The following is a 26978-nucleotide window of genomic DNA, read 5'->3' as shown; positions in this document are numbered from 1 at the left end:
TTTTGTTGGCTATTTTCGGCAAATTTGAGACTAAGAAAAACGAAAGCAATGAAATTGAAAGACGGATAGGTATTCTAGAGTGAAACTTAGATAAATTTAGAACGGAAAACTAGGACTAGGCAGGCTCATATGAACATGATCGAAAGGAAATGTGAAGAATTCTTTGCCTTCTGCTAAGTAGGAGTTGGGCGTTGCACCCAAGTCTACCGCATGGTCTATGGTAAAACATAACTCATCATCATGTTTTACCGCCGATTAATATTATTCGTCGTAATATTGGTCCAAATCCCCTCCCCTCTATGTAACAATCCGAAATCCCCTCCCCCCTATGTAACAAATTGTCACAAATTTCTTTATCCCCTCCTGCCCTAGTACGTACAAATGCACGTGCAAAAAAAATTCTTCAGTAAAAACATGTTACGTAAAGATGTAGCTTATTTTTCCCTCCCACATCTGTCACAACATGTAACATTTTGTCGAATCCCCTTCCTCCTACTTCATAAAGTTTTATGTATGGTCCGTTACCCGCATGTTGACTCCTCGAAAGAAAAACTCATCCTGAACAAATGACAATAAAAGAAATTATGAGATGCGCGATATCTCTCCCGGAACTATTCTAAAATTATTGGGATTAGGGTCGTTTCAAGCTACATTATCATTGCTTCAACCACTGTTGGTAGTGCTCTCCCCAAGTATTTCCGGCTTGACCAATAGTCATTTCGGAATCATCATCAGAAGACAGACAAGGTGAGTTCCCGATTGACATACACGATTGCAATCTCTCCAGTAAATCAGTGGCTACCGGTGCAAACTCTTCCCACAGAACATCGGGATCTTCTTCATTGAACAACTTATCTTCATCTGAAAAAAGTGCGATTTTGATTAGCTCCCATAATATTCCAATAACAGTTGAAAACTGAAAAATCCAACCAGTGACAATCGTATTTTATCTTGTCCTAAACGATTGTCGCTGGTTGGATTTCCCAGTTCTCAACTGTTAGTAGATATCACTCACCCAAACATTCAGCTAGATCACCACAGATATAATCTACCTCAGATTCCCCTAACGCATTAATGACGTTTCCACTGTCAATAAGATAATTCCAAAGTGCTTGACAAGCTATTCCTGCCAAGATCCAATCTTGGGTCGATGTTCCACGCTGTAGAAGTTTTCGAAGAATAATTGGCCCCTTGATTTCCCGGAAAGGTGCTCTTCGCTCCCAATCACCCAAAATATTAACAAGTACACCACATGACGTGACCGTCAATTCTACGTCATCAGATTGCAAGCATCGAATCAAGATTTGTAAGCCATTCTCACTGCAAAATGTTTGACGTACCGCTGAATTTCGTGTCATATTGCCCAGCACGCGAGCCACTTCGGACCGAGCAGGATTAGTTTCAGTATTAAGGATGTTGCAAAGCACCCCGCAAATATCCTTCAAACGTTCGGCCAGGCTTCCCGGGTGATTGTATTGTAGTGGGTTGTCCGATTGTTCGTAGTAATATGATAAATTATGTAAGGCACCTAAAGTAGCAAACAAAAGCTCAACCACTTCTGAGTCCTGGAATAATTATACAATTGTTAGCACTGAAAATGGAACCATTAGCCCCAAATACCCAAAATTACCTTTGTATCCTTCACTTTTAGCAGAATATTCAAAAGTATCTCCCCAAGTGGTGGCTTGTTGCTTAATCCGTATCCCACATCTGCATTAACACAAATGTTTGCAATTACGCGAACCAGCTTGGTTAGAACGTTTACCACCGAGTCTCCCATTTGGTTTTTGATTGAAAGCCGTTTATTGGAGTAGTATTCCAAAGACTTGAGGATGACCTCCATGGATACGTCATTGGAATAGAAATGCAATCGAGCTGTATCCCATCGGGCCATGATATTTCCCAATATGTATCCGAGGCGATTCACAGCCGCCAACCCTTTCTCAACTGTTATACTAGTTTCACTAATGGACCCCAATAGTATTCCGAATCGGGCTGCACTATCAGCTAACTGCTCGCAGCATTCAGGTCGTTCAGAGAGCACACTTAAAGTTCGAATAACATTAGCCTGCACTTCTGGTTCTTCAATGCACATCTCAGCAGCACGCACCAGTAATGGTCCAGCCAACTCCAACTGAATCATTTCACTTTCCTGAGTTTCTTTTATCTGTGGATTTGTGCTATTTAATAGAGATCTTGTAGTAGAGAGACAATTACCAATTGAAGGAACACCCGCTAAAGTTCTTAAAGCTCCAGAAAGCTGAAACAAGGCATGTAATGGCGGGCCAGATAATTTCTTTGTAGAACCCATTTCATTCAACATCTTCAGATGCAGGATCATCAACTGTACCAAACCATGCCGGGCCAAACGAAATGCTAATGATTTTTGTCGGGTTGAGTGTTCCCGTGTTGCTTCAAGTTTGTTTTTCTGCGTAACAGAAGCTGCAGATCCAGCCAAAAATCGAATAGCTCCATATCCGTAGATGCACGCCTCTGGTTCATCGGCTGGCGAGGCACGTCCCAAACCGTCAACCAGCAATTCTGCGAATATTAAGTTTGAATGGAACAAGACGAACGACGATATTAGTTATTAAAAATCAATATATCCTAAACTGATGGCTAAATATATTTGTGTATGGGTTTATTCTCTCACCTGGCACATCACTGTCAGCAAATAGACTGTCATTGTTCTCGTTGCGAGCAATTTTAAATATGAGTTTGCACGCGCCCGTCAAATTACTTCCAGTCACATTTAGCTGTTGGGATGGCAAATGGGCTTTTTTTTAAATCATTCACAAATTATAATTGAAGATGGAGTAAAATTGATACCTAACAAAATGTTATCATATCATAGCACAAGAACGCTTTTAGTGGTATAATATTATGAATGATATTCATAAAACAATCGAAATATTTTGCAAAATATGCAAAAACTTAAAAAATGTAAAAAAATTCAAATTTATGAAAAATTATTTCTTTGAAATTTAGGCTAGGCAAAACGAACCATCATGGTGGTAAAATGTACTCCAACAACAGAGTAAAATTCACCACTATAACGATACAAAATGAACTCTAAAACGAACGTAATTAGGTTGCAAAGCTTAGTTATCATGGGGTGAATTATACTACCGTAGGGGTTGAATTATAAGTGGTGAAGTTTAACCTGTTACCCAAATATTTTCGTTGGATAGTCTTTCTATATTGTTCAAGTGTGTCAAAAATTAAGGTACTATCTGAGAAAGCGACCTCAAGGTCCGTGTTCCTGTTCGAACGCGAAGTTATTTTTTCAGTGTTAGGTATTTAATTGCAAAATCATAGTGTACATCCAATTGAAAATCATTTTGTCTTTTCTGACAGGGTAGTAGTAATAAATAATTTACAGAAAGGGCACATGATGGAGATCACTTTTCAGATAAAGGTATATGGAACGAAAAAGGTTGAAAACCACTGGTTTACAACATTCATAATTCTGTTTTGTTTACAACACACATCTTGCTAGTTAATGTTGCTATTTTGTGATATTGAAACGTTTAACAATTGCAAACAATCTCTTTAAGAGATTTTAAAAGTAACTGTTTTTAAAACCATTATTGCCCAACTTATTTTTCACGCGCAGCATAAATTGAGCTTTCCGGTCGTAAAAAAATAAATTATCATTCAAATAAAAATAATGAGACAGTTGAAAATCAATGACATTGGAATAATGATTAAATAGACAACACAGGTGCTTTTCAGACTATAGCGCCCAAAAGAGCGTTGATCGTTTAGTGTTTCTACGTAACATCCGCATATATTTATGGAAAACTGGGAGAAATGCACATGAGATAGCCTGTTGGATGTAAAGCAAAGAGAGTGGAGGAGATGGTGAGCTGGGTCAGACTTTACAAGTAGGTATGGTTTGCAGCTCTCAGCATCGGAAATTGATCGTGATTTAGGCGAAATATTGATTCAAAGCAGCTGAGTTCGATCCAGATAATCACAACTGCTTTTTTCATTTTGGTCTACGTAGATCATCAGAAGAAGCATTAATCACGAAGTTGGAAATTTACTCACAACATGATGAAGAAGTACACAGCAAAAAAAAACACTTGTAACTTTACGTCTTGCCAGATGCACATAAAAGGAGCATCCCAATTCACATAAATTTACATTTAATTACATGTAAAACTGTGAGTTGTTTGGCTTTTCCTAGGTCATTCAGTCTGAGTTATACATCAAAAGATAACATGTAAAATCCTATTACCAGACAGGAGAAATACGTCCCTACGTTGTTTACGTCAAATGTAATTTTCATTTTTTCTAAGAGTGTATGGTATGGCGGAAGCGAAACCGGCGAACCGAATGACCGTGGGTTCCTTGAAGTTTACGGATACAACCCAGTCTTTGGACAACATAACTCGGTGTTCGTGTTCCTGTTCGCACACGAAGTTCTTTCTTTAGCCAGCAGAAGAAAATCGAGGGTCGAACTCTCGATAATGGACGTCGAATAAGTGGCGTTTAGCGAAGCCTAGCAAGAGGGCGCCTGATTAGGGCAGCTATTTCAAAGTTTCTCGCGTATTTAATTGTTCCTCGAGTAATAATTCTTTCTTGCATAATTTCTGTGACAACACACCTCTTCAGCCGTCATATACTTTCTATTTTAGAGACGACTTAATTCAATAGTTCTCTCTTACCGATAAATAAAAAAATGAGAAGAAGAGCGCAATATGGCATGTCACGGTTGGATAAATTTCTAAGAATACATACGTGATTGTAAACTACGGGCCTGCCAATGCAATAGTAAACATATATGAAGGGATTTCTATTTTTTCGGATGGAAAACGAGCTAGTTTTTAAAAAAGTCTCCGCTGGTCGTATTCTCTGATTTTTATAAAAAATTTCAGCGCTTATTTGTGCATTGGGATGGACTTCGGTCAAATAAGGAATCGGGCATTGAAATTGGTCCAAATAAATAGGTCGCAATTTAAAACTATCTAACTGTGGTTTAATTTGAAAACTTATTCTGTTTAGTTTTTCTGAAAAGGCTTTGGAAGATATAGGTACCTTTTTGATTTGCAATCGATAGATTGAGAAGCATTCATATTTTACCTTAAAAACACAATTTTAAAAATGTTATAGATCTTTGCTGCAACATGGGATATGGATGAATTTTAGAGCAGACTTAGAATTATATAACTTTTTGAAGTGTCTTAAGATTCGCAAAATATTGCATTTTTTCATATATTTTGTGGACAAATCTAGGGCTTAGCACGATCGGAGGACTACCCTTTGAAAAACGCATCAGAGCACGCGGTCCAGAGCGACTTTATCAATACGACCTCTCGAACAAAGGGCTGCCCACTTAAAAAAAAACTGGCTCTTAATTGTCGCACCATTAAAAACCTTTTTTGAGAAAAACTATCACCATTCGCTTAAAATAAATGTTTTTATACAACACGTAGAAAAAAATAGTAAAGATAAACAAATTTTGGTTTCAAATAACAATTTTCCCGTTTGATATAATAACAAACAAGATTCAGGTTTGATTCAATGAATGCTGTTGCTTGAAATTACGAACAAATTCATTTGTTGGCTTTTCAATAGTTTCAACAAATATTTCGTTGGAATCAACAAAATCATGATAAGTTTAACCCAACAAACAAGTTCGAAGAAACAAAAACAAATCTTTTGTATTGACCAAAGGAGAGAACAACTCAAATTTAGTTGAAAACAAACAAACAAGCTGTTGGTTTTTAACAAAGGGATCAGTTAGATCCAACAAATTTTATTTTGATTCAACAATATTTCTATTCAAAATGCAAACAGAAGTTTTTGTTTAACTAAACCAAATGCATGCTTTCGAGAAACGCCCATTTTAGTTTGAAACAGTCATTCGTCACGTTTTAGATTCAACTACACGCAGAAGAATCAGGCCATTTTGAATCAACAAAACGTTTTGTTGAATCTAAAACGTGGCGAATGACTGTTTCAAACTGAAATGGGCGTTTTTCAAAAGCATGTATTTGGTTCAGTTCAACAAATACTTCTGTTTACATTTTAAATAGAAACATTGTTGAATCAAAATAAAATTTGTTAGATCTAACTGATCCCCTTGTTAAAAACCAACAGAATCTTTGTTTAATTTCAACTAAATTTGAGTTGTTCTCTCCTTTGGTTGATACAAAAGATTTGTTTTTGTTCCTTCAAACTTGTTTGTTCGGTTAAACTTAGCATGATTTTGTTGTTTCAAACGAAATATTTGTTGAAACTACTGAAAAGCCAACAAATGAATTAGTTGGTAATTTCAACCAACAGTATCGATTAAATCAAACCTGAATCTTGTTTGTCACTATATCAAACGGGAAAATTGTTATTTAAAATCAATATTTGTTTATTTTTACTAATTTTTTTCTGCGTGTAGAAAACGAGATCGAAGTAGGCTATGGACAAAAGTGGATGTAAATTTTCATGTGTCACATTTTTTACCAATGAAAAAATTCAAAACTTTAGAATCAAATTCAGGATAAAATATTGTTTGAAGCTATAGGTATTCAGCGTTCGATCGAGAATTCCAAATCCTGTGACAAACAGCATAGATAATCGAAAGTGAAGCTCTCGCAGTAATGACCGAACTAAGCAGAACCTATGGATGCTGATTACTGTGAAAAATCGATCACCATCAGTTAGAACAAAGACTCCACCGTTTAACGCTTGTAATAAAGTGGTGAAATTCAATACAACGAGCAGATCGTTTGATCCAAGATAAACTTGAAGAGGTGTTTGCCTAGCTAAAAGCAAGTCTTTCGCAGAATCCACATGCACGTGACCACCGTGACCGTTATCCGCACTTCCGGGCGCCCCGCATCGCAATGCTAAAACCTCAGGACGCAGCAAAACTGTACCAGGATCACACGGCAGCGGTAGCAATTCCGAGGTCTCTGAACGAATGGTTTGGTCTGACTGTGGAGGTCGACAATCACAATCAACTGGTGGGTGCTCGAATCGTTTCCGGTGGAATAATTGACCGGCAGGGGCTTCCGCATGCGGATGATGTTACATTGAAGGTGAACGAAGTTCTATGTCAGAAGAGCTACAGACTAAAATCCCCCGGGCGAAAGAATCCGTAACGTTGAAGATGAGGAGATGAAATCCGCCCATATCACCATGGCCGATGGACCGGTAAAGAATGAGAAAAATTTAGAGCCGGGGAAAAACTAACGGTAAGTTGAGTGTTTGTTTCTTGTTTTTGTTCTTGTGTAGATCGATCGTTAGGGAATTCTCGCGGTGGAGTGTCGTTATGTGTTCATTTTTAAACCGGAACAGTTTTGCATTGGAAAATCTGGATTACTTTTGTATATTTGGACTAATTTTCCAACTGGGATTGTTCTAGAATCCATGGGAGCAGCGGGCAATATGTCTGGTATGGTCAGGGGCGGCGAAACACTTTACGCCCGAGTGGGTAGTAAGCATAAGGTGAGGTGTCCATTAGTAAAGATTTTTCCCTTTTCGCAATGTACACGCTTTCATTACATTCACATTAAATCACGTTCGTTTATGCAAATGGAATTGTGGTACATCGATGTTTTCAAATGTGTGTAGTGCGAGATACATGCGTTGCGCATCTAAATTTTTTGAAATGGTTCAAAATTTCGAGTGGGTAATTACCCACTCGGTTATTTTCGAGTGGGTAGTACTACCCATACTACCCACGTTTTCCGCCGGCCCTGGGTATGTTACGGGAAAAAAGTGGATTAGTAAAACTTGTCTTATTGCGCATTTGTGATTTTCTCAAAATGCTAATGGAATGAGCTGAATTCTTTTAAATTACAATTTTAGATTATTGTTTGGCATATAATGAATAATTCGCCTATTGGGTCATCTGACATTGTTTCAGAAACCTTAGAAAAGGCTAAAGTTTAATATGAGGTAAATGTTACCTACTAAAATTGGTAATAATTTTTCTGGAATAACGGATCCACTAATGTAATACATATTTGGTCACATTGGAGAGAGGGGCAAAATTTACTATTAATAAAAGGTCAGCTAGCTAATCGTTACAGAAGAGGTAAACACTGTTTTATGTTTTTTAGAGAGCAAATAAAAGTGCTATAACCAAGGCTCATTAGGCAGGACAGGTCTCCCAGGAAGTTTGGACCAAAGGAGTGACATAAACCTTCTTAGCCAAGTCACTCCCAACGATTTATCAAACCCCCTATGAACTGAAACAGTCGGTACGATTGTCCACATTCCTTCTTTATTCAAGGTTTAAAATGATTCGTTGATTGAATGTTTCATTCAATAAATATTTTGATTGTCGTATAATTTTGAATCATCTTCTACATTGTACGCTGCGCAGTTGGCCTGGCCGCTTTAATGGTTGTGTTACATATGTGCCACAAACATTAATATTAACAAGAAAAATTATCGACAAACATAATTACGGCGTAAAAGCCAACTGTCAAAATTCACTTTGAATGAAAATACCGGACAAACGGACACTCGCCAATCACAAATGTTAGTAATTGCATAGTTCACACCAAACCGAACTGCACAGTTTGAAAGTGTGATGAATCAAAAGTGTGATCAGAATTGCAACTACTTTGACCTGATAGATTTTTGACATTGAAAAGTGCCAAAAACAGAATTCTTACTTGTATTATCTGATAGGTTAACATGGCTGGCAGTCTCGCGGTTTTTATAATATATTTTATCGAAAAAGTTAATTTTTTGTCGATTTCATATCATTTCATTTGGCAACCGTGAAAAAGTGTAATAGCGAAGTGCATAAAAAATCCAACTTTCATATCAATAAACAGTAAATAAAGGAGAAAAATTTTCTCTTGCATTTAGTGCTCATATGTATGTCGAGAATTGTATGCGAAAGTCTGCTATTTTCCAGGATCCCTACATGTATTGACTTTGCATGTGTAGACTAGGCTAGATGACTCGTACCTTGTAGAAAAACATTTTTTCAATTGAGTGGTGATCTGCCCATACAAGCATAAGAGTCCCATATTGAAAAATAGCAAGCCGAGAAAAACGCTGTTCAAGATTTACATTTTCATTGAGCCTTATGGATGGGACAAACATGTTTTGGAATTTTTTTCTTCGATATTTTCTAAACAAACCTGGCAATTTTATGAATTGTGATTCAGTGGTGATACAGAATACAATCCAACAGATAACTCATTTTCGACAAAAATCCATATGGGACTCTTATGCTTTTATGGGCAGTGATGCTGTTTTACAAAAGTTTTGTTTTGATTATAGTACTATAGTTCGTTCAAATAAAATCAAAGTACTTCGACCTACTATACTGTATTAGAAAACGCTCTACGCATCTATGTTATAAATATAAACGAATAAAATAAAACTCTAGAAACATCTACTTTAAAAGGGGAAATACGCTTACCGCCAGCACAACTCGTGCTACAGAAAGTAAAATAGTTGGCGAGTTTGCTTCAACCAATCCGTAAAGCGCCCCAAGTACAGCTCCGCGCCAGCTTCCTTTAGCTCCCTTAACTCGTGAGTACAATTCACCTAGAATCTTAACCAAAGAATAATAAATTCCAATTTGCTCCAAATATTTCTCATTGAGAAAAAGTTGCTGAATAACTCACCCCATTAATATGACTCACGGTTTCGTCGTTACAATCCCTAATCCCAACATGTGCCTTCAGCAGCTCTAACAACGATTCGGTCGTGGATTTGGTCAGCAAGTCGTTGCTTTTACTGAGCTTAACTTTTTCCTTCCTTTGATCCTACGGTAAAATAAAAATCATCATTTCAACAGCACAGCTCAACACTTCGTTTGCTAGGGCCCCTTACCATTTTCACACCCCCTGAATGGTTCACTAAAGCAGATTTCTCTGCCTCTGGCATGCTACACTCATCCAATGATTGAACCTGACGACGCTTCAGTGGATGATTCCTGACTATGCTATCTGGTGATGTTGGGTTGATAGAAGCTGCTGCACCAGAAACAGCCGCCTCGGAAGGGTGCTTCTCGTTCAGTGGTTTTGATTCGGCATGGAGTGTAAATTGCGGTGTTAACAGCGGTGCAGGAGGCTTAAAATCTTTACGCGGTGGCATGCATTCTGAAACTGCAGAACGAAAAGACAAAATCCTTAAATAAATGTCAAGAGAAGGAGAACATAGCTACAAGTTGTTTAGTTAATTATCGGTTTTTTTGTTGAAGTTTATTTTTGCTCGCATGCCGGGAAAGCAAACAAATAAAATTCACACGCAACAAGAGAGTTCCTACAATTAAAAGTTAAAAGAACAAAACAAGCTTCATGAAACATTTATTATTCTACTAGAGTGTAAAAGTTGACAAATACTGGAAATGAGATCCGTCGGCTCGATGAATCAAATAATACAACCATGAAGGTGGTGCAACTATACAACAAATTCAAGTGCCGATGAAACTTTTCAGTAAATACAACTATGTAATATGAATAATAACTTTCTCTCTATATAACTAATCACTAGTTTTTTTCACCAAAAGTGTTCAATGACCTGTAGCTTTGTTTTGCTTCGGGGTAGAATAATGTGATGTATGATTTAATTCGTTCGGAATTTTAAATACTCACTGAAAAGTAAATGAAAATTTTATATGGTTCATAGTGCAACAATTCCCAATCCAAGACAAATTATTAATAAATTAACAGGCACAAGAAATCCTCCGATTATTTTGAGTGTTATCCTTGTTATTTTTATACACCAAGTGTTCAAGGAATTTAAACGATCGTCAAACGGTGGGATAACATGCTCACATCTCACAAGTCTGCTATTAGCCTTCTGCCGATAGTAATTGATAGTAAACGAACAGATCTAGGCGTGAAAACACTACCAATGAATAGTTGATTGGAGATCAATTCCAAAACGACTTTAATCTACCTAGTGTTGACGATAATGCATTTATGAATTTAAATTCCGTTATTGCTAACAAACCCGTGCATCATGTTATCAACACTTTGTAGCACATTTCAATGGTCGTTATTATCGCTCGCATAGACGTATTTTACAAACAACCCAATATGAAGAATAGGAAATATTTCCCTTGATTCATAACATTTTGAGCTAACATAACTATGTGTTTATATCACGTGTCACTGGTGGTTGTTAACCCAATAAATATATCGTAGAGAAGAATAAAATAAATCAGTCTATATACTGTTGCAATATACAGCGATCCGGTCACCCCATCCCCCCAACCACCAATTTTATTAGATTAAAAAACAAAAGAATTGATGTTAATTTGTTTAGCATTATACAAACTAATTTTGGAAGTATATTGTCTGATCACTACATTGAGATTGTTTTAAGCATCATGAGGACTTTCGCAAATTTGTGGGATCTCATAACTGAACTCTGCCGAGATCCCATAGTTGTTAACAGGCCCGTAGCCAGGAGTTTATTTCGGGAGGGGCTTAAAAAATTATTGTATAAAGCTTTTTTATTTCGATTATACAGGTTTTAACCTTATGGTTATTCGCCTCTTTTTGGGTTAGAAAATTTCTTTAGAAAAATTTCTAACCCTACATGTGCGGGATTGATGAACGAACCGTGATGAGCTGCGTAAAAGGTAATCAATTTACCAACTACGCTTTACCCGCTCCTGCATAAAGCTTTTAGTTCTAATTACTTCATATTGTCACTAGAAACTAAACGAAATTTTGAAAAGTTCTTAATGAAAACAAAGCCAAATCTAAGACAATCCATGTTCTTTGTCACAAGAAAGGCTATAGTACATCAACGAATTATTGATGTTTAATTTGATTTTTATTATTTATTTTTATTTACAAGTTACAATTTACTCTCGTTGCAACAATGGATATTCTAGAGTTCTCAGTATTTATGCGCTAACCGAATATGACAATCCTTGACAGTGCTGGAAAACGCAAGGTGTTCTAAGCTACACGTTTAAAAGGTGTAGATGACGCTAAATCGAAATGAGTAGAAAAATATCCATAAAATGTTCGATCGAAGAGAATGTCGAAATTTGCACAAAATCTTCTGATTTAGCAAACGAATTGTAGATGGTTCAACTTCTATTTTCTTGATCTGGCGTCCTGTAACTATTACCAGTTCTAATGCATCATGCTAACATAATTTTTTGGCATACCCCAGTTAGGAAGGAGGATCTTTGGTGATCAATAGGATCAAAATATATGGGTCATTCCACGTCTGATTTACAATCAAAATTTGAATTCCTTCCATTTTTTTTTCTTGCATTCATTAGTTAAAGTAATTGACACGTATTTTTTATTTTGGCTAAATATGATTTTTTTTTCAAGTTATTAGTTTTTGAACTTTTGAAGTTTATAACATTGAACATTTTTCAATCACTTATAACTCGGAAACGATTCGATATATGGAAAAAAATATTAAATGAAAAAGTTGTGAGCTTACTGAAAAAATAGCAATTTCTTTTTGTTATATAACTTATGAAATTTGCAATTGTTTGAAACAAATTGAATTTTTTAAAGTTGGACCAATTTTTTACTTATTATTTTCTTTAAATATTAAAAATCATGTTAAAATAATTGTGCAAAAATTTGGGAGTGGATATCAAAATACTTTGCGAGATATTACAATTATAAACTTAAAACAAGGCAATTTTACACCAAACGCCTAGTGATAGGCCTATTGTAATTGAAATATCTCGTAAAATACTTCGAATTTCTTTCTGAAATTTGTACACAATCTTCTCGATATAATTATAAATTATTTGAAAAAGCTAAAAAGATTTTTTTGGCTCCACCCTGAAAAAAATTTGTTACTAATATTTGCATAATACATAAATTATTTAACAAAAACAAATATTACAAAAAAAAATCCGCCGAGATCTTCTGAAAACGCAGCTTTTATTATTTAATGCTTTTTTCCAGAAATCTAATAGTTTCTCAGTTATGAGGCAATGAAAAATGTCCAATTCTATTAAATTTATAAAACTTTAAAAAATCACTATATTATTAAAAGTCGATATTTGTATGTATGCGATTTATGGACTCCCAAACGGCTTAACCAATTGCCGTAAAAATTTATGCATAGTAGGAATTTGTTATGGAGCGTGTTTGTGTGCTATTGGTGGGGATTATCTGCCTACAAGAAGGCGCTTCGGAACAAATTATGGTTTCCTCCTATTTCGTTGAAAGTCGCATCAACGTGCGATGGGTATTAGCTAGTACTTTATAAAGTTCAAAAACTCATAACTTGAAAAAAAAAGTCAAATTCAGCCAAAGTAAAAAAATCGTGTCTATAATTTTCAGCTAAAGAGTGCAAAAAAATTGAAGGGAACTAAAATTATAGTTGTAAATCGTGGAATGACTCGCATTCTGCAAATTTAAGACTTTTTTGGGGGTATTCTCATGTCAAAAGCAAATATTTTCTAAAGTCCCCCGAAATCAAATTTATTTTGATTACATATCTATATTAAGAAGATTATGTGAAAAATTCAGAATGGAACTCGAAGTGTTACGAGACATTTCAGTTATAACAGGCCTTTCGCTGGGCGTTTAGTGTAAAATTGCCATGTTTTATGTTTATAATTGTAATATCTCGCAAAGAATTCCACTGCCAAATTTTTACACAATCTTTTTAACACGATTTTAATACTTAAATAAAATAATAAATAAAAAATTTGATCCAGCCTTAAAAAAATTCAATTTGTTGCAAATTTCATAAGTTATATAACAAAAAAATTGTGATTTTTTTGGTAAGCTTATTTGAAAACGCAACTTTTTTATTTAATATTTTTTTCCATATATCGAGTCGTTTCCGAGTTATCAGTGATTGAAAAATGTTCAATTTTATAGACTTCAAAAGTTCAAAAGCGAATAACTTGAAAAAAATATAATATTTAGCCAAACCAAAAAATACGTGTCAATTATTTTTAGCTAAAGAATGTAAGAAAACAGTTTGGAAGATGCTTGACGTTTATATTAAGCGCACATTGCTCTAATCTATTACAGAAATTCAATTTGCGTATGATTTAACTAACTTTCTTTATTCAGGCCAATATCTAGCATAAAATGAGTTTTGTTAGATACCATTACTAGCGATAAATGTTAATTTTGGGACAGTTTTTGTACTCAGTTTTCTATGAAACTTCTAATTTTTTATTATACAATTCGTTTACTTGAGTCGGTTCAATGCATTAGCTAAATGAAGCCTTGAGTCTTTAATATATTTCCACGATGTAAACAATGAAAATGATAAAACGCTAATGGTTGTCCAACAGATCTCGTGCGATTGACCTGTTTACTGATCGAGAAATATTTTTCATAACCAACCGCGTCTTGGTGGTCGTTCATATCAATCTTGTACACTTCCGTATTATTATCGTGGTAACTGCTATGGACATGGCAGTTCGCGAATATCTGATTTCATTTTTGTTTTGTCCCCTTACGGGCCACCAGTGTCGACTTCCTCAATGATGATGCTGACTGTTAATTTTGAGATACTAGACGCAGTTTTTGCCGTCAATATTATATGAACAGCAGCCACAAATTTGGCAATTGTTTGTTTTTCAGGTAATCGTATTGGAGACTATGGATGTGCAAAGATGTAACGTGTATGATGATATTATCGCATTGCGTTTTGTGCGTGCAGGGTCAGCTAGGACGAAATCCTAGCTGACCCTACCCGTCTAATTCCTAGATGAGTCCTTTATAATAAATTACATTTTTTCCAAATGTGACAGGAATCTTTTAATAGCCACGGTTCAAAGAAGTTAAGTTTGTTTATTGGGGCTTTAACCTCCTGGTCGTTCGCCCGCGGTTCAAGTAAGAAGTATCAGATCTTGTAGACGAACATTGATTTTCTCATCATCCATATATATGAGAATCAACCACGTATTACAAGTTGCAAAATGACTGGTTTCGCCTAGGCTAATTTGTTGAGTAACATAAGTACTGAATGCCTGACAAGGTAGAACTCGTTAAAGGCGATGTTCGTAAGCATAACCTCTATTTTCACCTTCAGCAAATATTCCCCATCATGAAATTCGGTTATGCAAAAATTCCAGAAGTCAATAGCCTCCACGTTTGGCTGGAGCACCACTTCTTGCTTCTACGATTCAATCATCCGACGGATCACCCCAGCAAGAATTAAAGTAACAGTTTCTTTTGTTCTTCCGACGAGTCACACAATATGAAAGGAAGTGTGTTATCAGACTCGGCATACTGAGTAGATATCGTGACCGATGTCTTCGGTGGCTCGAAATAGCAATCTTCCTCACCATTCTCCCATTAATTTGTTGAAACCAAACAAGATACAATTTTTTTACGAGTTACCGAAAAACATGTTGCTTCTTAAATTTATTTTTGAAAAGTTTCGGGGGGGGCTTTAGCCCCCTAGCCCCCCCTCTGGCTACGTGCCTGGTTGTTAAATTACTTCATATCAATTATGATGAGTTTTTTGAAGAGATATTCTGAAATATGGATTTGGGGAAATTGTTCAAATGGGAAGCTATGTTTGAATAGGTTGACTGTTTATAAAACATAAACTCGCCAATCGGAAAATTGCATACATTTCAATATTTGCTGAAAATATATTTTTTTGAGAAAGTGTATAGTTGAGACAAAAGTTCAGTATTATTAATAACATTTCGGGAAGTAGATGGAAAATAATGAAAAATGACGTTTTATGTTTATCTCTAGCAGTTGAACGGCTGGCATTCAAAAGAGATAACCCACATTTTGCATTTTGTACAAGAAATGAGAAAAACTTCCGCATTTCCAAATTAACTTTGTTTTTATTATTAAAATATACGATTTTATTTACAGGAACTACTTTTCAATTCACGAGCATTTGTGTAGTTCGAGGGGGTAACCCGGGGGTACCTAGCGTCCACAAGGGGTTAACCCACAATTAACATGTCTATGGTTTATCTTTAGTTTTAGAGTTATGGTAAAAGAGATTATAGCTACTAGAGGGAGCTAAGTGCTACTGTCTCCATGTATTCATGGACTGAAACATGGGCTCTCGCTCTAGCATATTGTATCCCATTACTTTGACATGTGTGCACCCGGGGCAATATGTGTCAAACTAATGGGCTTGGCATATGTAAGAGTGAGATAATAAACCATCAGTGTTAACAGCGGCATGCGACCTCTAGTAGTTATAATCTCTTTTGTTATGATGTCTTTGGCAAAGCTGTTACATGGCTTCTAGCGCTTTATTTGATCATTTCATATTAGTTCATAATTCAGTCGCTAGAGCGGCGCTGTAATCAACTTTTTAATGGAATGAGATAGAAAGATGGTGTCTTCGACAAAGTTGTATGTCAGGTAATTATAAGTATATCTTCTGAAGATACTACGCTTCAACAGTGTCTATCATTTGTTTGATTTTCACATTAGTAAAGAATCGTTTAAATTAAAAATAGGTTCAAGTTAGTGTTTAGTCTAAGTCTGTGCGATGTAACTTTTTTAATCGAAGACAATACAATACAATACAAATACTAACTTTGTAGGTCTTACAAGCTTTGAAATATGGCGCATTTTTGAAAAGATAATCTGTAAGTAAAATTTTTAACCAAAACATGCTCTACTTTGAAATGATAACAGCGCCGCCCTAGCGACTGAATTCCGAACTAGTATGTTTCAACCAAATAAAGCGCTAGATGCCATGCAACAACTTTTCCGAAGACACCATAGCTCTATAACGAACGATAATAATTGATTCCATGTTTTTGCCTTTCTCCTATAGAAAGGCTATACAATCACTCTGAAAATCGGCTTTTAACCGAAACCCGGAGGGCTGAGGTCTTATACCATTCGACTCAGTTCGTCGAATTAAGCAAATGTCTGTGTGTGTGTGCGTGTGTATGTATGTATGTGACTAAAAATATGCACATCGGTTACTCAGAGATGGCTTAACCGATTTTTTCAAACTTAGTCTCAAGTGAAAGGTAGAACGTTCTCATAGGCTGCTATTGAATTTCATTTAATTCCGACTTCCGGTTTCGGAGTTACAGGTTGAAGAGTGGGGTAACGCATGAAATTTCCATATAAATCGGAATCAGCATGGTATCTAAAAGCTTCAAAACTTCATAAAATGTGTTCGAAAGTGTTTGGATTTATAGTTCCAGCTCACTAATCCACATTGACCACATTGGACAATTTCGGCGGAACCGGAAGCTTCGGGAAAGTGGTTATGTTCCTGAGTTGAATTCACATCTGCTTCTCAGAAATGTCTGACTCGATTTCATTTTTTCATTAGTCTCAAATGAAAGCTAGAACATCCTTATTGAATGCTATTAAATTTCCTGTGTTACGGGTTAAAGTATGCGGCCACATGCGAAATACCCATATAAACCGTTAATCAATATATGTATAAATGATGCAAAAATAATTGAAATGGATTACAAATAGCTTGAAATTGTTGGCCGAAACTCTTATACCATTCGACTCACTTCGTTAAGTTCGGAAAACGTGTGTATTCGTATGAGTGTATGTCTGTATGTATGTGTGTGACCAACAATTGCGCCTCGGTTAGTCGGAGATGACCGAACCGAGTTTCTCAAAACAAGTCTCAAATGGAAGGTATAATATGCAGGTGGGTGTAATATCGCCCCCCCCCCCACTTACCCTAACACCTCCAGTTTTCATCAACCCCCCTTGGCCACCCGCATGAGGGCATTGCAAAAAACACTGATTTTTGAAATCTCAAAGGCCTCCTATTATGACAAATAGCAAAGTAAGCTCAGATGCCAATTTCATATCATTTGGACCATTTTAGACCTTCGACCACTCTGTTTGTAGTTTTTGACATTGGTTTCATGGGGAAAGACAGTGTATCCCACATTTATACGTTCACCCAAATTTTTCTGAATTTCTTTTTTCTATTCAAACAAACTGCACCAAATATTTAGCGTTTGTTTTGAAGCTTAATCAACGATGGTTCTCGAAATTTAGAAGCCCTGGTGCGTTTTGTTCGTTTGTTATGGTAGTTTAAGTAAAAAAGTGAAAGTCATATTTATAAGTTCACCTTATTTTTTGTATTTCTCGTATAGAAAGGTTATGCAATCACTCTGAACATCGTTAAGCTAATCCCGGTCAAAATTTTTTGACTTATATAGGTTTTCTGTATTTTAACAAAGGCGTAGTTAGGTGCCTGCGGTGAGGGGCTACCAACCCCATCCCCCCATCTCAGACCACCCTTCCCTAAACCGACTTTCCTTATCAAATCCACCAACCCTCCTCCCCCGGAGAAAATTTCCTAATTCCTCCAAAATAAACTTTCGTAGTGGGTCTGTAAAACCAGTCAAAAATTTGGTTTGAAATGATTTTGAGTTTGAAAATTACCTTAAAATTTGTTAACAAGATGAATTTTTTTGGCGGGGTCCGGACTCCCCGAATCCTCCTCCTGGATCCATTGATGGGTTCAAGTGTTTCAGCTTCTACACATAGCTTCTCAAGTTCGTGGTTATCGATCCATTGTACTGAATATGTAATGGACATTTCCACTATTATATTGAACATAACCAGCCATGGAATTGTACACGGAAAAAAATCCGTTCATAAATTTATGAACAAAAGGTCACGATTTCGTGAACACAATGATTTACGAAAACCATGACCAAGTTTCTGACCCCCATTTTAATTCACACGGCTTAAACAGTACGATTTAAATCACACGAATTAAATCGTATAATATTGGTCGCACGTTTTAAAATGCAATTTAAATATCTCCCGTACGATTTTAAATCGTGCGAATATAATTTAAAATTATACTTGCGAGTTGGGTACAATTCGATTCGGCCGCTATAAATCATACGATTTAAATCGTCAGTAACTAGCACCATCTGGGTGTCTAGTTAGACGATGTATCTAAACTAGTACCCAAATTAGCACTAGTTAGACACAAAAAATTCCAAACAGTTCACACGACATATGTGAACGCCTAAAGCCACATGTCCCGAGTGATGTCCCGGGAAGCAAATGTAGCTCTGGACTAACGAGATGAATTCGAAACACAAAAAAACAAAACTTAATTAAAATTAGGTCTTGTGCCCTTAACGCGCAAAACGGTTTAGTCCAATTTTTATTGCATAATACCAGGCGTTTGGTTTCTTGAACCAAAAGACAAGAGTTCGTCTTCGCTTTCTCGTCAGCAAACCAGAGCTACATTTGCTTCCCGGGACATCACTCGGGACATGTGGCTTTAGGCGTTCTCATATGTCGTGTGAACTGTTTGGAATTTTTTGTGTCTAACTAGTGCTAATTTGGGTACTATTTTAGATACATCGTCTAACTAGACACCCAGATGGTGCTAGTTACTGACGAGATGAATTTGAAACACAAAAAAAAAACAAAACTTAATTAAAATTAGGTCTTGTGCCCTTAACGCGCAAAACAGTTTAGTCCAATTTTTATTGCATAATACCAGGCGTTTGGTTTCTTGAACCAAAAGACAAGAGTTCGTCTTCGCTTTCTCGTCAGCAAACCAGAGCTACATTTGCTTCCCGGGACATCACTCGGGACATGTGGCTTTAGGCGTTCACATATGTCGTGTGAACTGTTTGGAATTTTTTGTGTCTAACTAGTGCTAATTTGGGTACTAGTTTAGATACATCGTCTAACTAGACACCCAGATGGTGCTAGTTACTGACGAGATGAATTCGAAACACAAAAAAAAACAAAACTTAATCACTATGGATTGTTTTCTTCTATAATATGTATAATATGATATAAGTCAAATAATGTGCACTTTTAAAGTGAAATAAATGTTCGAAAAGTTTGCCAACTGTCCAGATCATAATATAATCATCATAAAATAATTTCGAAACCATTATCTTTGAAGGTTTATCAACTTCGAAGAAGTTTTCCGACAAAAACACATCTTTTGACATAATAATTTAAGTGATTAATTCTTTTAGAAGTAACTATGAAGAATTAACTCATCAAAAATTGCAAGAGACTTGGTATCCTCAGCAAAGTTGTTCAAAATGTCACTTTCAGCATTGTTGAAAATATGAAAGCTACATGAATGCAGCATATTGAGATATTACCAATATTTAGGACAAGGACAAAAAGAATCGCGGTTTATTCATTCTTTTTGAAGAGTCGATTCTTTTGATCGATTCGTGATTCATTCGCCCATCTCTAGTGTCAATAGACACAAGGCTTAGGTAAAAACACGGGCGTGTTTTATTTAATGAGCCTTGTTTCTATTATCACCCTACCCATTTGAAACAAAAGCAGTGTCTGTCATCTTTGTTCAACTCATTGGCTCAAATGGTAGGGCGATAGCTTGGACACTGTTCGTTGCACTCAACCACGAGTATTACACCGTTTTCAAAACATTTTTGTTCTTATATTGGTTCTTATGACCGAAACAAAGCCGTCGATGCCAATTTATACCCGTTTCACTCATTTTAGATTGAATAAATTATTAAAATTGCAGCCACTAATCGTTTGGATTAGGCCAAAATAGGCTCTTTGCCTAACGATACAAAATTCAAATATACTAACGCAATAACTAATAACGAAAAACGTCGGCATTTTAATATAATGGCCTAATGGCGCATATCTCTAACATATGCCAGTGATTATGTTAATTGTCCATAAGTTATATTTTAGATGAATTGCTTATAATTAATGCTAATGCTAAAGACAAAGCGATTCATTTACCTTTCTCAAGTCTTATTTCGGAATGGTGCGATTCTAGATGATAACACGCAATTGTGATCCAATTTCAGGGGATTATTATTTTCTTGCGTGATGTCTTAACATCAACAAGGCAAAAATGAAAATTAATTCATATCGATAAAAAGCCATTCAGACATTGGTCAGCAAGGTACAAATACTTATTACTAGAATATAGGTGAGTGGACGAAAAACACAAACAGACCGAACTGATGAAATTAGAGTAAATCGATATTTGCTCATGAATATGTAATAGAGAACAGCATTCGATATCTATCTATATAAACTTACGATTATCCAGTGATCCCGCTTGTTTGTTTGGAACTTTGAGTAATGCGGGAAGTTTACTTCTGCTTGCATTATTATTAATATAATTGACGGCATCAATATCTTCCACTGAGATAGAATCGGCCGATTCCGAACGTATGAAACCATGTTTTTGAACTGAACTCTGATGAATGGGCTCTAGTGAAGGTAAAGCGCGTGATTCAAACTGCAAATATTTTAGGCTGAATGCACTAGGTGGACGTCCTGGAGGTGCGACACGACCATAAAGTTGTCTCCTTGGTTCTCTTGGTGTGATTGGTCTCCTGGCCGATACCAATCGAGTTCCTCCTGAAAATTAGTTGGCGATAAGTAGAAATTGGCAGAAAAATTTCACAGGAAAAGAAATCACCCCCTGCCAACATGCTTTTGGCTTCGCTCACAATTTCCGCACTAGTTTTGCGTATTAATTTTCTTTTCGCATCACTAATAGCGATGTCACGGTTGAAATTCGCTAATAGAGAATCACTGTTTAATTTGGAACTTTGCATATCACATATGTACTGATTAATTGATTCATTTAACCTTGAAGAATACCCTGGTACAATAAGTAAAGCGACTGTTCTCAGTCGACCAGCCAAATCGACACCAATCCAGACGAAAGCAATATTAAAAATGGCCTATTCATTTAACCCTTATGTAGACCGCATCAGTCAGGTACCTTCTCACAGCTAATTCATGCGCCGTTATTTGTTCGGTTGCTACGGGTGTTGTTGTCCACCAACAGACACAGGGAACCCAAACACAGAATGTTGGATACACCTAAAACAATTCAGTAAGAATCTCTTCACAAAAGAAAGACTCGGCTTCTTACGACGCCTCTTTCCCCCTTCGTAGCATTTGGTCACAAACTATAACACTATACTTATCAACAACGTAACGTAACGTAACGCTATATCCTTTTGGATAGTATTTGTCAGTTTAGGGAATCCTAAGTTTACACGATGGGAGCTGTGAATACTGGTTAGTACTGTGTTGGTATGTAACTATGAATATAAGTTGGGACTGTAGATACTATTCCCGAACTTGATTGCACTATAATCAAGTATTATAATTGGACTTCAACAGTTCCGATCTATGTAAACTGTAATAAATTTCTCGACCAATCCATGATTCGGGCTCAAAAGCCAAATGATGAAATTCACTTTGAGGAAAAAATCTGGAGTAACCGTTTATATCCAAGTACGGTGCACAGCAGTCAACGAAAGAGAAAACTTTTCTCTTTCATTTGCTATCAAGGGCTCCGCTGGACAATTTACGGTTCGTCCGGGGTTTCCCCCTGAAATGAATTTTGACAGTTGGTTTTTGAGCCCTAATCATATGTTTGTCGAGATGTTGATGAGAAATTATTTAAATCAAGTTGAACATCACTATGTGCCATAGTAATACACCGTACAGTTGTATTGCAGCATCACGTGCAGGACATTTAAACTGAAAAATTTCACGATACTATGCCTCGAATAACTGCAATAGATTGCCGCAAGCAATTAATGCAAGAGATAGATGTTTTGGGTGTACAAATAAGTCCGCGTTTCGAAAACAAACAAAATTGCCTAGTTTGAATATATAACATAATGCACATTGCGTCTCAAAATGTTTATTATTGAAATAGAATGCCTGAACAATGTGGGTATTTCACTTAGTGTAATAATGTTATCTAAGCGAAATAGATGATTTTAGAATGAGCAAGTTGTTTTGAGATTTAGAAGGTGTATCTGTACAATGGAGAAATTACTTTCCCGCTCACCAATCAGTTATTCAATGAGTTAGCCGGGAGAAGTTAGAATGGTTCGAAGTTTAAATTTATTTCTCTAATACATATAAGCTGTAAAGGGAGCATTCATACATTACAAAACACTTTCAAGATTTGACAAAATGTTACATTTTGTGACATATGGGGAAAGGGGAACGTGACACATATGAAGTTTTATATGAAGAAAATAAAACAACTAATTCGTAACGTATAAAATGTGAGAGAAGGGACGATTTGTGATATTGTGGGAAGAATCAATTTTGGTAATTTTTTACGTTACGCAATATTTGAATGACCCCTTATTTATTTTTTCAATACAACATGTTACAATTATTTTCGTAGGCGTTATTACTTTTTTCCTTTTTTATTTTGACTATGTTAGTCACATTTTATTTTTTACATTTTAAGGACATTCAATTAGCTAGAGATTACTGGGTAGGGAAAGTTATGAAAATTAGAGCCATAGTACTCAAGTGAGGGCAAGGATGTGAAGTATACAGATCGGAAAACTATAAGTGGCAGGGTCATTAGAAAAGGCTTAATATCTTACGGGATTTCTTCTGCTGATGAGGGTCGAGCTTAAGCAGCATAACTACGAATCCCCGAGTTCACCCGCATTTTCACCAGTCTTGGCATAGACAGACTTGTCCATCTTCTAGTTTTCCAAACTGTATACTTCACATCCTTGCTCTCACTTGAGTACTATGGCTCTAATTTTCATAACTTTCCCTACCCAGTAATCTCTAGCTAATTGAATGTCGTTAAAATGCAAAAAAGGAGATATTACTCTTGCTTCTGACAACGGAATAAGGGGCCGTTCATATACCACGTGGACATAACTACCTTGGTTTTTGACCCCTCCCTCCCCTCCGTAGACAAGCGTGGACAATCTCTGTACCCCTACCCCCTATCCACGGTTTTCCCATTTTTGACCGGTAATTTCATAAAAGTGTTTTGAATTCCAGCAATCATGGAATTTTCCAATGCACTGAACTACTTTGATGCTGAATGTTATCCGAAAAACATATAGGGTGTTGAGCCTATTTTTGCCATGTTTCTATTATCATCCTACCCATTTGAAGCCATTGGTAGTGCAGCGTCTGCCATCCTTGTTCAACGCATTGAGTCAAATGGTAGCGCAACAATAGGGGCACTCAATTCGAGTTTTCGTTGCGCTCAAACACGAGAATTTTACTGTTTTCCACGCATTTGTGTTATTATCTTGGTTCTTATTAAGCAAAGCTGTTGATGCCAATTTATACGCATTTCATTGATTGTAGTCCGAGTAATTAATGAATAAGTAAGGCACCCTCCTTAGTATGGTGAAAATAGGCACTGTACCCTATTTCGTTTAAGCTTTGTTCACAGGGTTGAAGATTAGTCAATAGTTGGATGACTTTTAATTTACCCCCCTGTATACATTTCGCAATATTAGCGCCAAGAGATGAAAAATAAGAGGCATATTGAAACGCTGAAACTTTAAGATGAGGTTTCTGCGAAGATTTTTCGTAATCATCATACTAAACAATTGCTTCTGCTGCATCGAACCCCGCATTTAATCTTATGCGGATGCACCAGTACAGTGGCACGTTAAAGCTGTCTACAGACGCGGCAACAGGACACACACCACAAAATTCATTAACTATGGATTTAGTTCTAGCTATTCTAACGCGGCAACAACAGCATGTGAATAGCTAGAACAAAATCCATAGTGAATATTTTTTGTGGTGAGTATCCTGTTACCTCGACTGCGCACAGCTTAAAACTTCTAAAGTTACTTTAAAATTGCAATAATAACGTTCTTTCGGTAGAATGTAGTTTATGAATAATGTGGTAAAGCATACCTGTCCCTGCGTTTAAGGTGAACCGTAAATGGGACGAGCCCGGACTAGAATACAAAAATGACTGTTACGCAGTATAGGGGAACATGGGGAAACTTGACCAGGTTTTCAGCTAAACTTGCATAAATCCTTAAAAAAGTACCGTACGGCCAATTTCTTCACTGGATGAAAACCGGTTTTCGCTGAAAACCAGTTTTCAAGTTGCTGGTGATCAATTAGTCGAAAACCGGTTTTCAACGAAAACCAGTTTTCATCCAAGTGAAGAAATTGGCCGTTAGTGATTCAAACGAACACGAAAAGTTATAAATAAATGTGCAGCGTGCCTGTTTGATTCAGTTGTTGCTCTATTGCCATACAAGTAATATCGTTCCTATAGCGTCTCGTTCGACAGATTTGAGCACCCAGCACACTACGCTTCTATTAATGACGTCATCCTCGACTATTTAAATCAGTGGTTTTCAACCTTTTTCGTTCCATATACCCCTTTCCGAATATTGATCCTTATGATGTACCCCTTTCTGAAAATTGTTTACTATCATTACTCTCTCAGAATAAAATGATTTTCAATTGAATAAAAACCATAATTTTCCAATTCCTGTTCCGCTCTCAGTAAGCATCTCAATTCTTGATACACTGAAACAATATATAAAGACAAAATTTCGACGACAATGTTAGGATAACAAGTTTAAATCTATCCCGCATAATTCACCCCTTACAATAGTCTAATTTACCCCTGGGGGTGAATTCACCGGTTGAAAACCACTGATTTAAAGAATACCATTCCTCGAGCGAGTTCATTCTCCCGTCGGGCCGTAAAGAACAACAGTAGCAATTAGGAATGTTGACAAGGGGCCATACACTAATTACGTAAGGGCATATGGGGGGGAGGGCGAGTTTCACAATATCTTACAAATTCTTATCTGAGGGGAAGGAGGGTTCCTCCCTTCTTACGTAATATCATAAAACATGCATGAAAAATGAAATCAATAAGAAAAATATTCTTTTCATAAGAAAAGAAACTATTTCTTATTTGTGCCATGCACATTTTGTATATCAAACAATATAGGCACATATTGTACATCATGGTCAAGGAAAGAAGGACCTCGAATTGAAGTGTTTTGCAGCGACAGAATATGATAGTTAAATTAGTTATGGAATTTTGTCGATTGTTGCCAACGTGAGGAGTGGCTTAATTGTCGATGGTTTTGGAGCAGTTATAGCAATTTCTTGACTCTTGGTGGTACATTGTTCTGATCAAGAACTGGAGTCACAATCTGTCTTACAAGTTAAGAAGTGTTGATACCCTTATAGTCGGAATAAATTCACACCAGAAGAGGTTATAAATTCTGTTGAGTTCTACATCACAAGGAAATAGACTCAAAGAAAGTGGAATATAGCGAAGCAAATTATGTTGACCAAATCAAAGTTGCTGAATATCAACAAAAAATTAAACTGAAATTTCTACTGGGCGAGATTAGGATGCAAATAAAATTACTGCAGATGATCATAGTTAAATTTTGTCCAGAATTTTTTTTAATAGTTCTATAAGTATCGTTTTAGCCATCGTATAATTTAATGAATTAACAATATGATTTTTTAATTACACAAATCATGATAAGATCTTATGTAGGGGGAGGGGGAGTTCACCAAAATCTTACGAACTCTTATCTGGGGGAGGGGGAGCACAGAGGAGTATTTGACCGAAAAAGCTGGCCGAAAGTCAAATTTTCAAAAACCGTTATCAATAACATTATATTATATCATAATAATCCCTAGTGATTTCTACAGTAGATGGCAACCACGTTTCGTGTATTTACTAAAGTTTGGCAACGCTGTTAACTGTCAAATGTAGGGGTTTTTAATACTCCACGCTGATTTAAAGTTGCGTGTGGAAACAAAATCTTCCAAACATTAGTTATTTGAATTGTTCCAGCTCAAATATCCTATGTTTTAATAAACCAAGGTCATGGTCATATTTTGGTGTAGATGGATCCATGTACTCTAAAAAATATCAGTCTTATTAAACTTAAATACAAAGAATAAAAAATCCACGATTTTCTTACTTTTCAAAATTGAAAAAGTTTATGTTCCCAATCCGTCCCAGTGAAAACTCTTGTGCCATGATTAAGTTTAATCCAAATACTACTAGATCGATGAAAAAAATTGCACATAATTGCTCCATTTTGAATGCGAGCTAATTGAAAAATTTGATATTTTTGACAGTTTTCCTAGTTTTATTACATTGTCCGTGCTAAGTTCAAACTTTTGCAAGGATATTTCTTTTCGAAATAATGTGTAATTTTTTGGCAAGATTTAGGTTTAGTGAGCTGGGAAACAAAATGATCATTTTATTGAACCAGAGCGCTCCAAAGTGCTTCCAATCGATTAGTTTTCGTGCAGAATTGAACTACATATGTTGCTTCA

General features: G+C 36.2%; 1 protein-coding gene and 1 long non-coding RNA gene across 2 annotated transcripts in view; one reads left to right on the top strand and one right to left on the bottom strand.

The window, feature by feature from the left end:
- Positions 1 to 363: 363 nt before the first annotated feature.
- On the bottom strand, positions 364 to 21599 carry LOC131689809 (armadillo repeat-containing protein 2). Its single transcript, XM_058975120.1, has 9 exons — positions 21313 to 21599; positions 20928 to 21251; positions 9808 to 10082; positions 9600 to 9740; positions 9392 to 9526; positions 2654 to 2756; positions 1631 to 2541; positions 1016 to 1565; positions 364 to 861 (listed from the first exon to the last, which is right to left on the bottom strand). The coding sequence occupies exons 1-9, from the start codon at positions 21449 to 21451 to the stop codon at positions 656 to 658; spliced, it is 2784 nt and encodes a 927-aa protein (XP_058831103.1). The 5' UTR covers positions 21452 to 21599; the 3' UTR covers positions 364 to 655.
- The window catches only part of LOC131689811 (uncharacterized), a 32503-nt gene continuing 11956 nt past the window's right edge, over positions 6432 to 26978 (top strand). The window contains exon 1 of the long non-coding RNA XR_009305476.1: positions 6432 to 7199. This is a non-coding gene — a long non-coding RNA (uncharacterized LOC131689811). The remainder of the gene's footprint in view (positions 7200 to 26978) is intronic.

The sequence above is a fragment of the Topomyia yanbarensis genome, chromosome 3 (assembly GCF_030247195.1).
Source record: "Topomyia yanbarensis strain Yona2022 chromosome 3, ASM3024719v1, whole genome shotgun sequence".
In the NCBI taxonomy this organism is placed as follows: Eukaryota; Metazoa; Arthropoda; class Insecta; order Diptera; family Culicidae; genus Topomyia; species Topomyia yanbarensis.
Note: the sequence above shows the minus strand (reverse complement) of the source record. Positions and strands in the feature narration are given on the sequence as shown.

Excerpts from the sequence above, each read along its gene's own strand:
- LOC131689809 (XM_058975120.1), bottom strand. The coding sequence starts at position 21,451 with ATGCAAAGTTCCAAATTAAACAGTGATTCTCTATTAGCGAATTTCAAC. Across the intron at positions 21,252-21,312 it reads CAAAAGCATGTTGGCAGGGG|GAGGAACTCGATTGGTATCG; the intron begins GTGATTTCTTTT and ends ACTAATTTTCAG. Across the intron at positions 2,542-2,653 it reads TGCTGACAGTGATGTGCCAG|AATTGCTGGTTGACGGTTTG; the intron begins GTGAGAGAATAA and ends TAATATTCGCAG.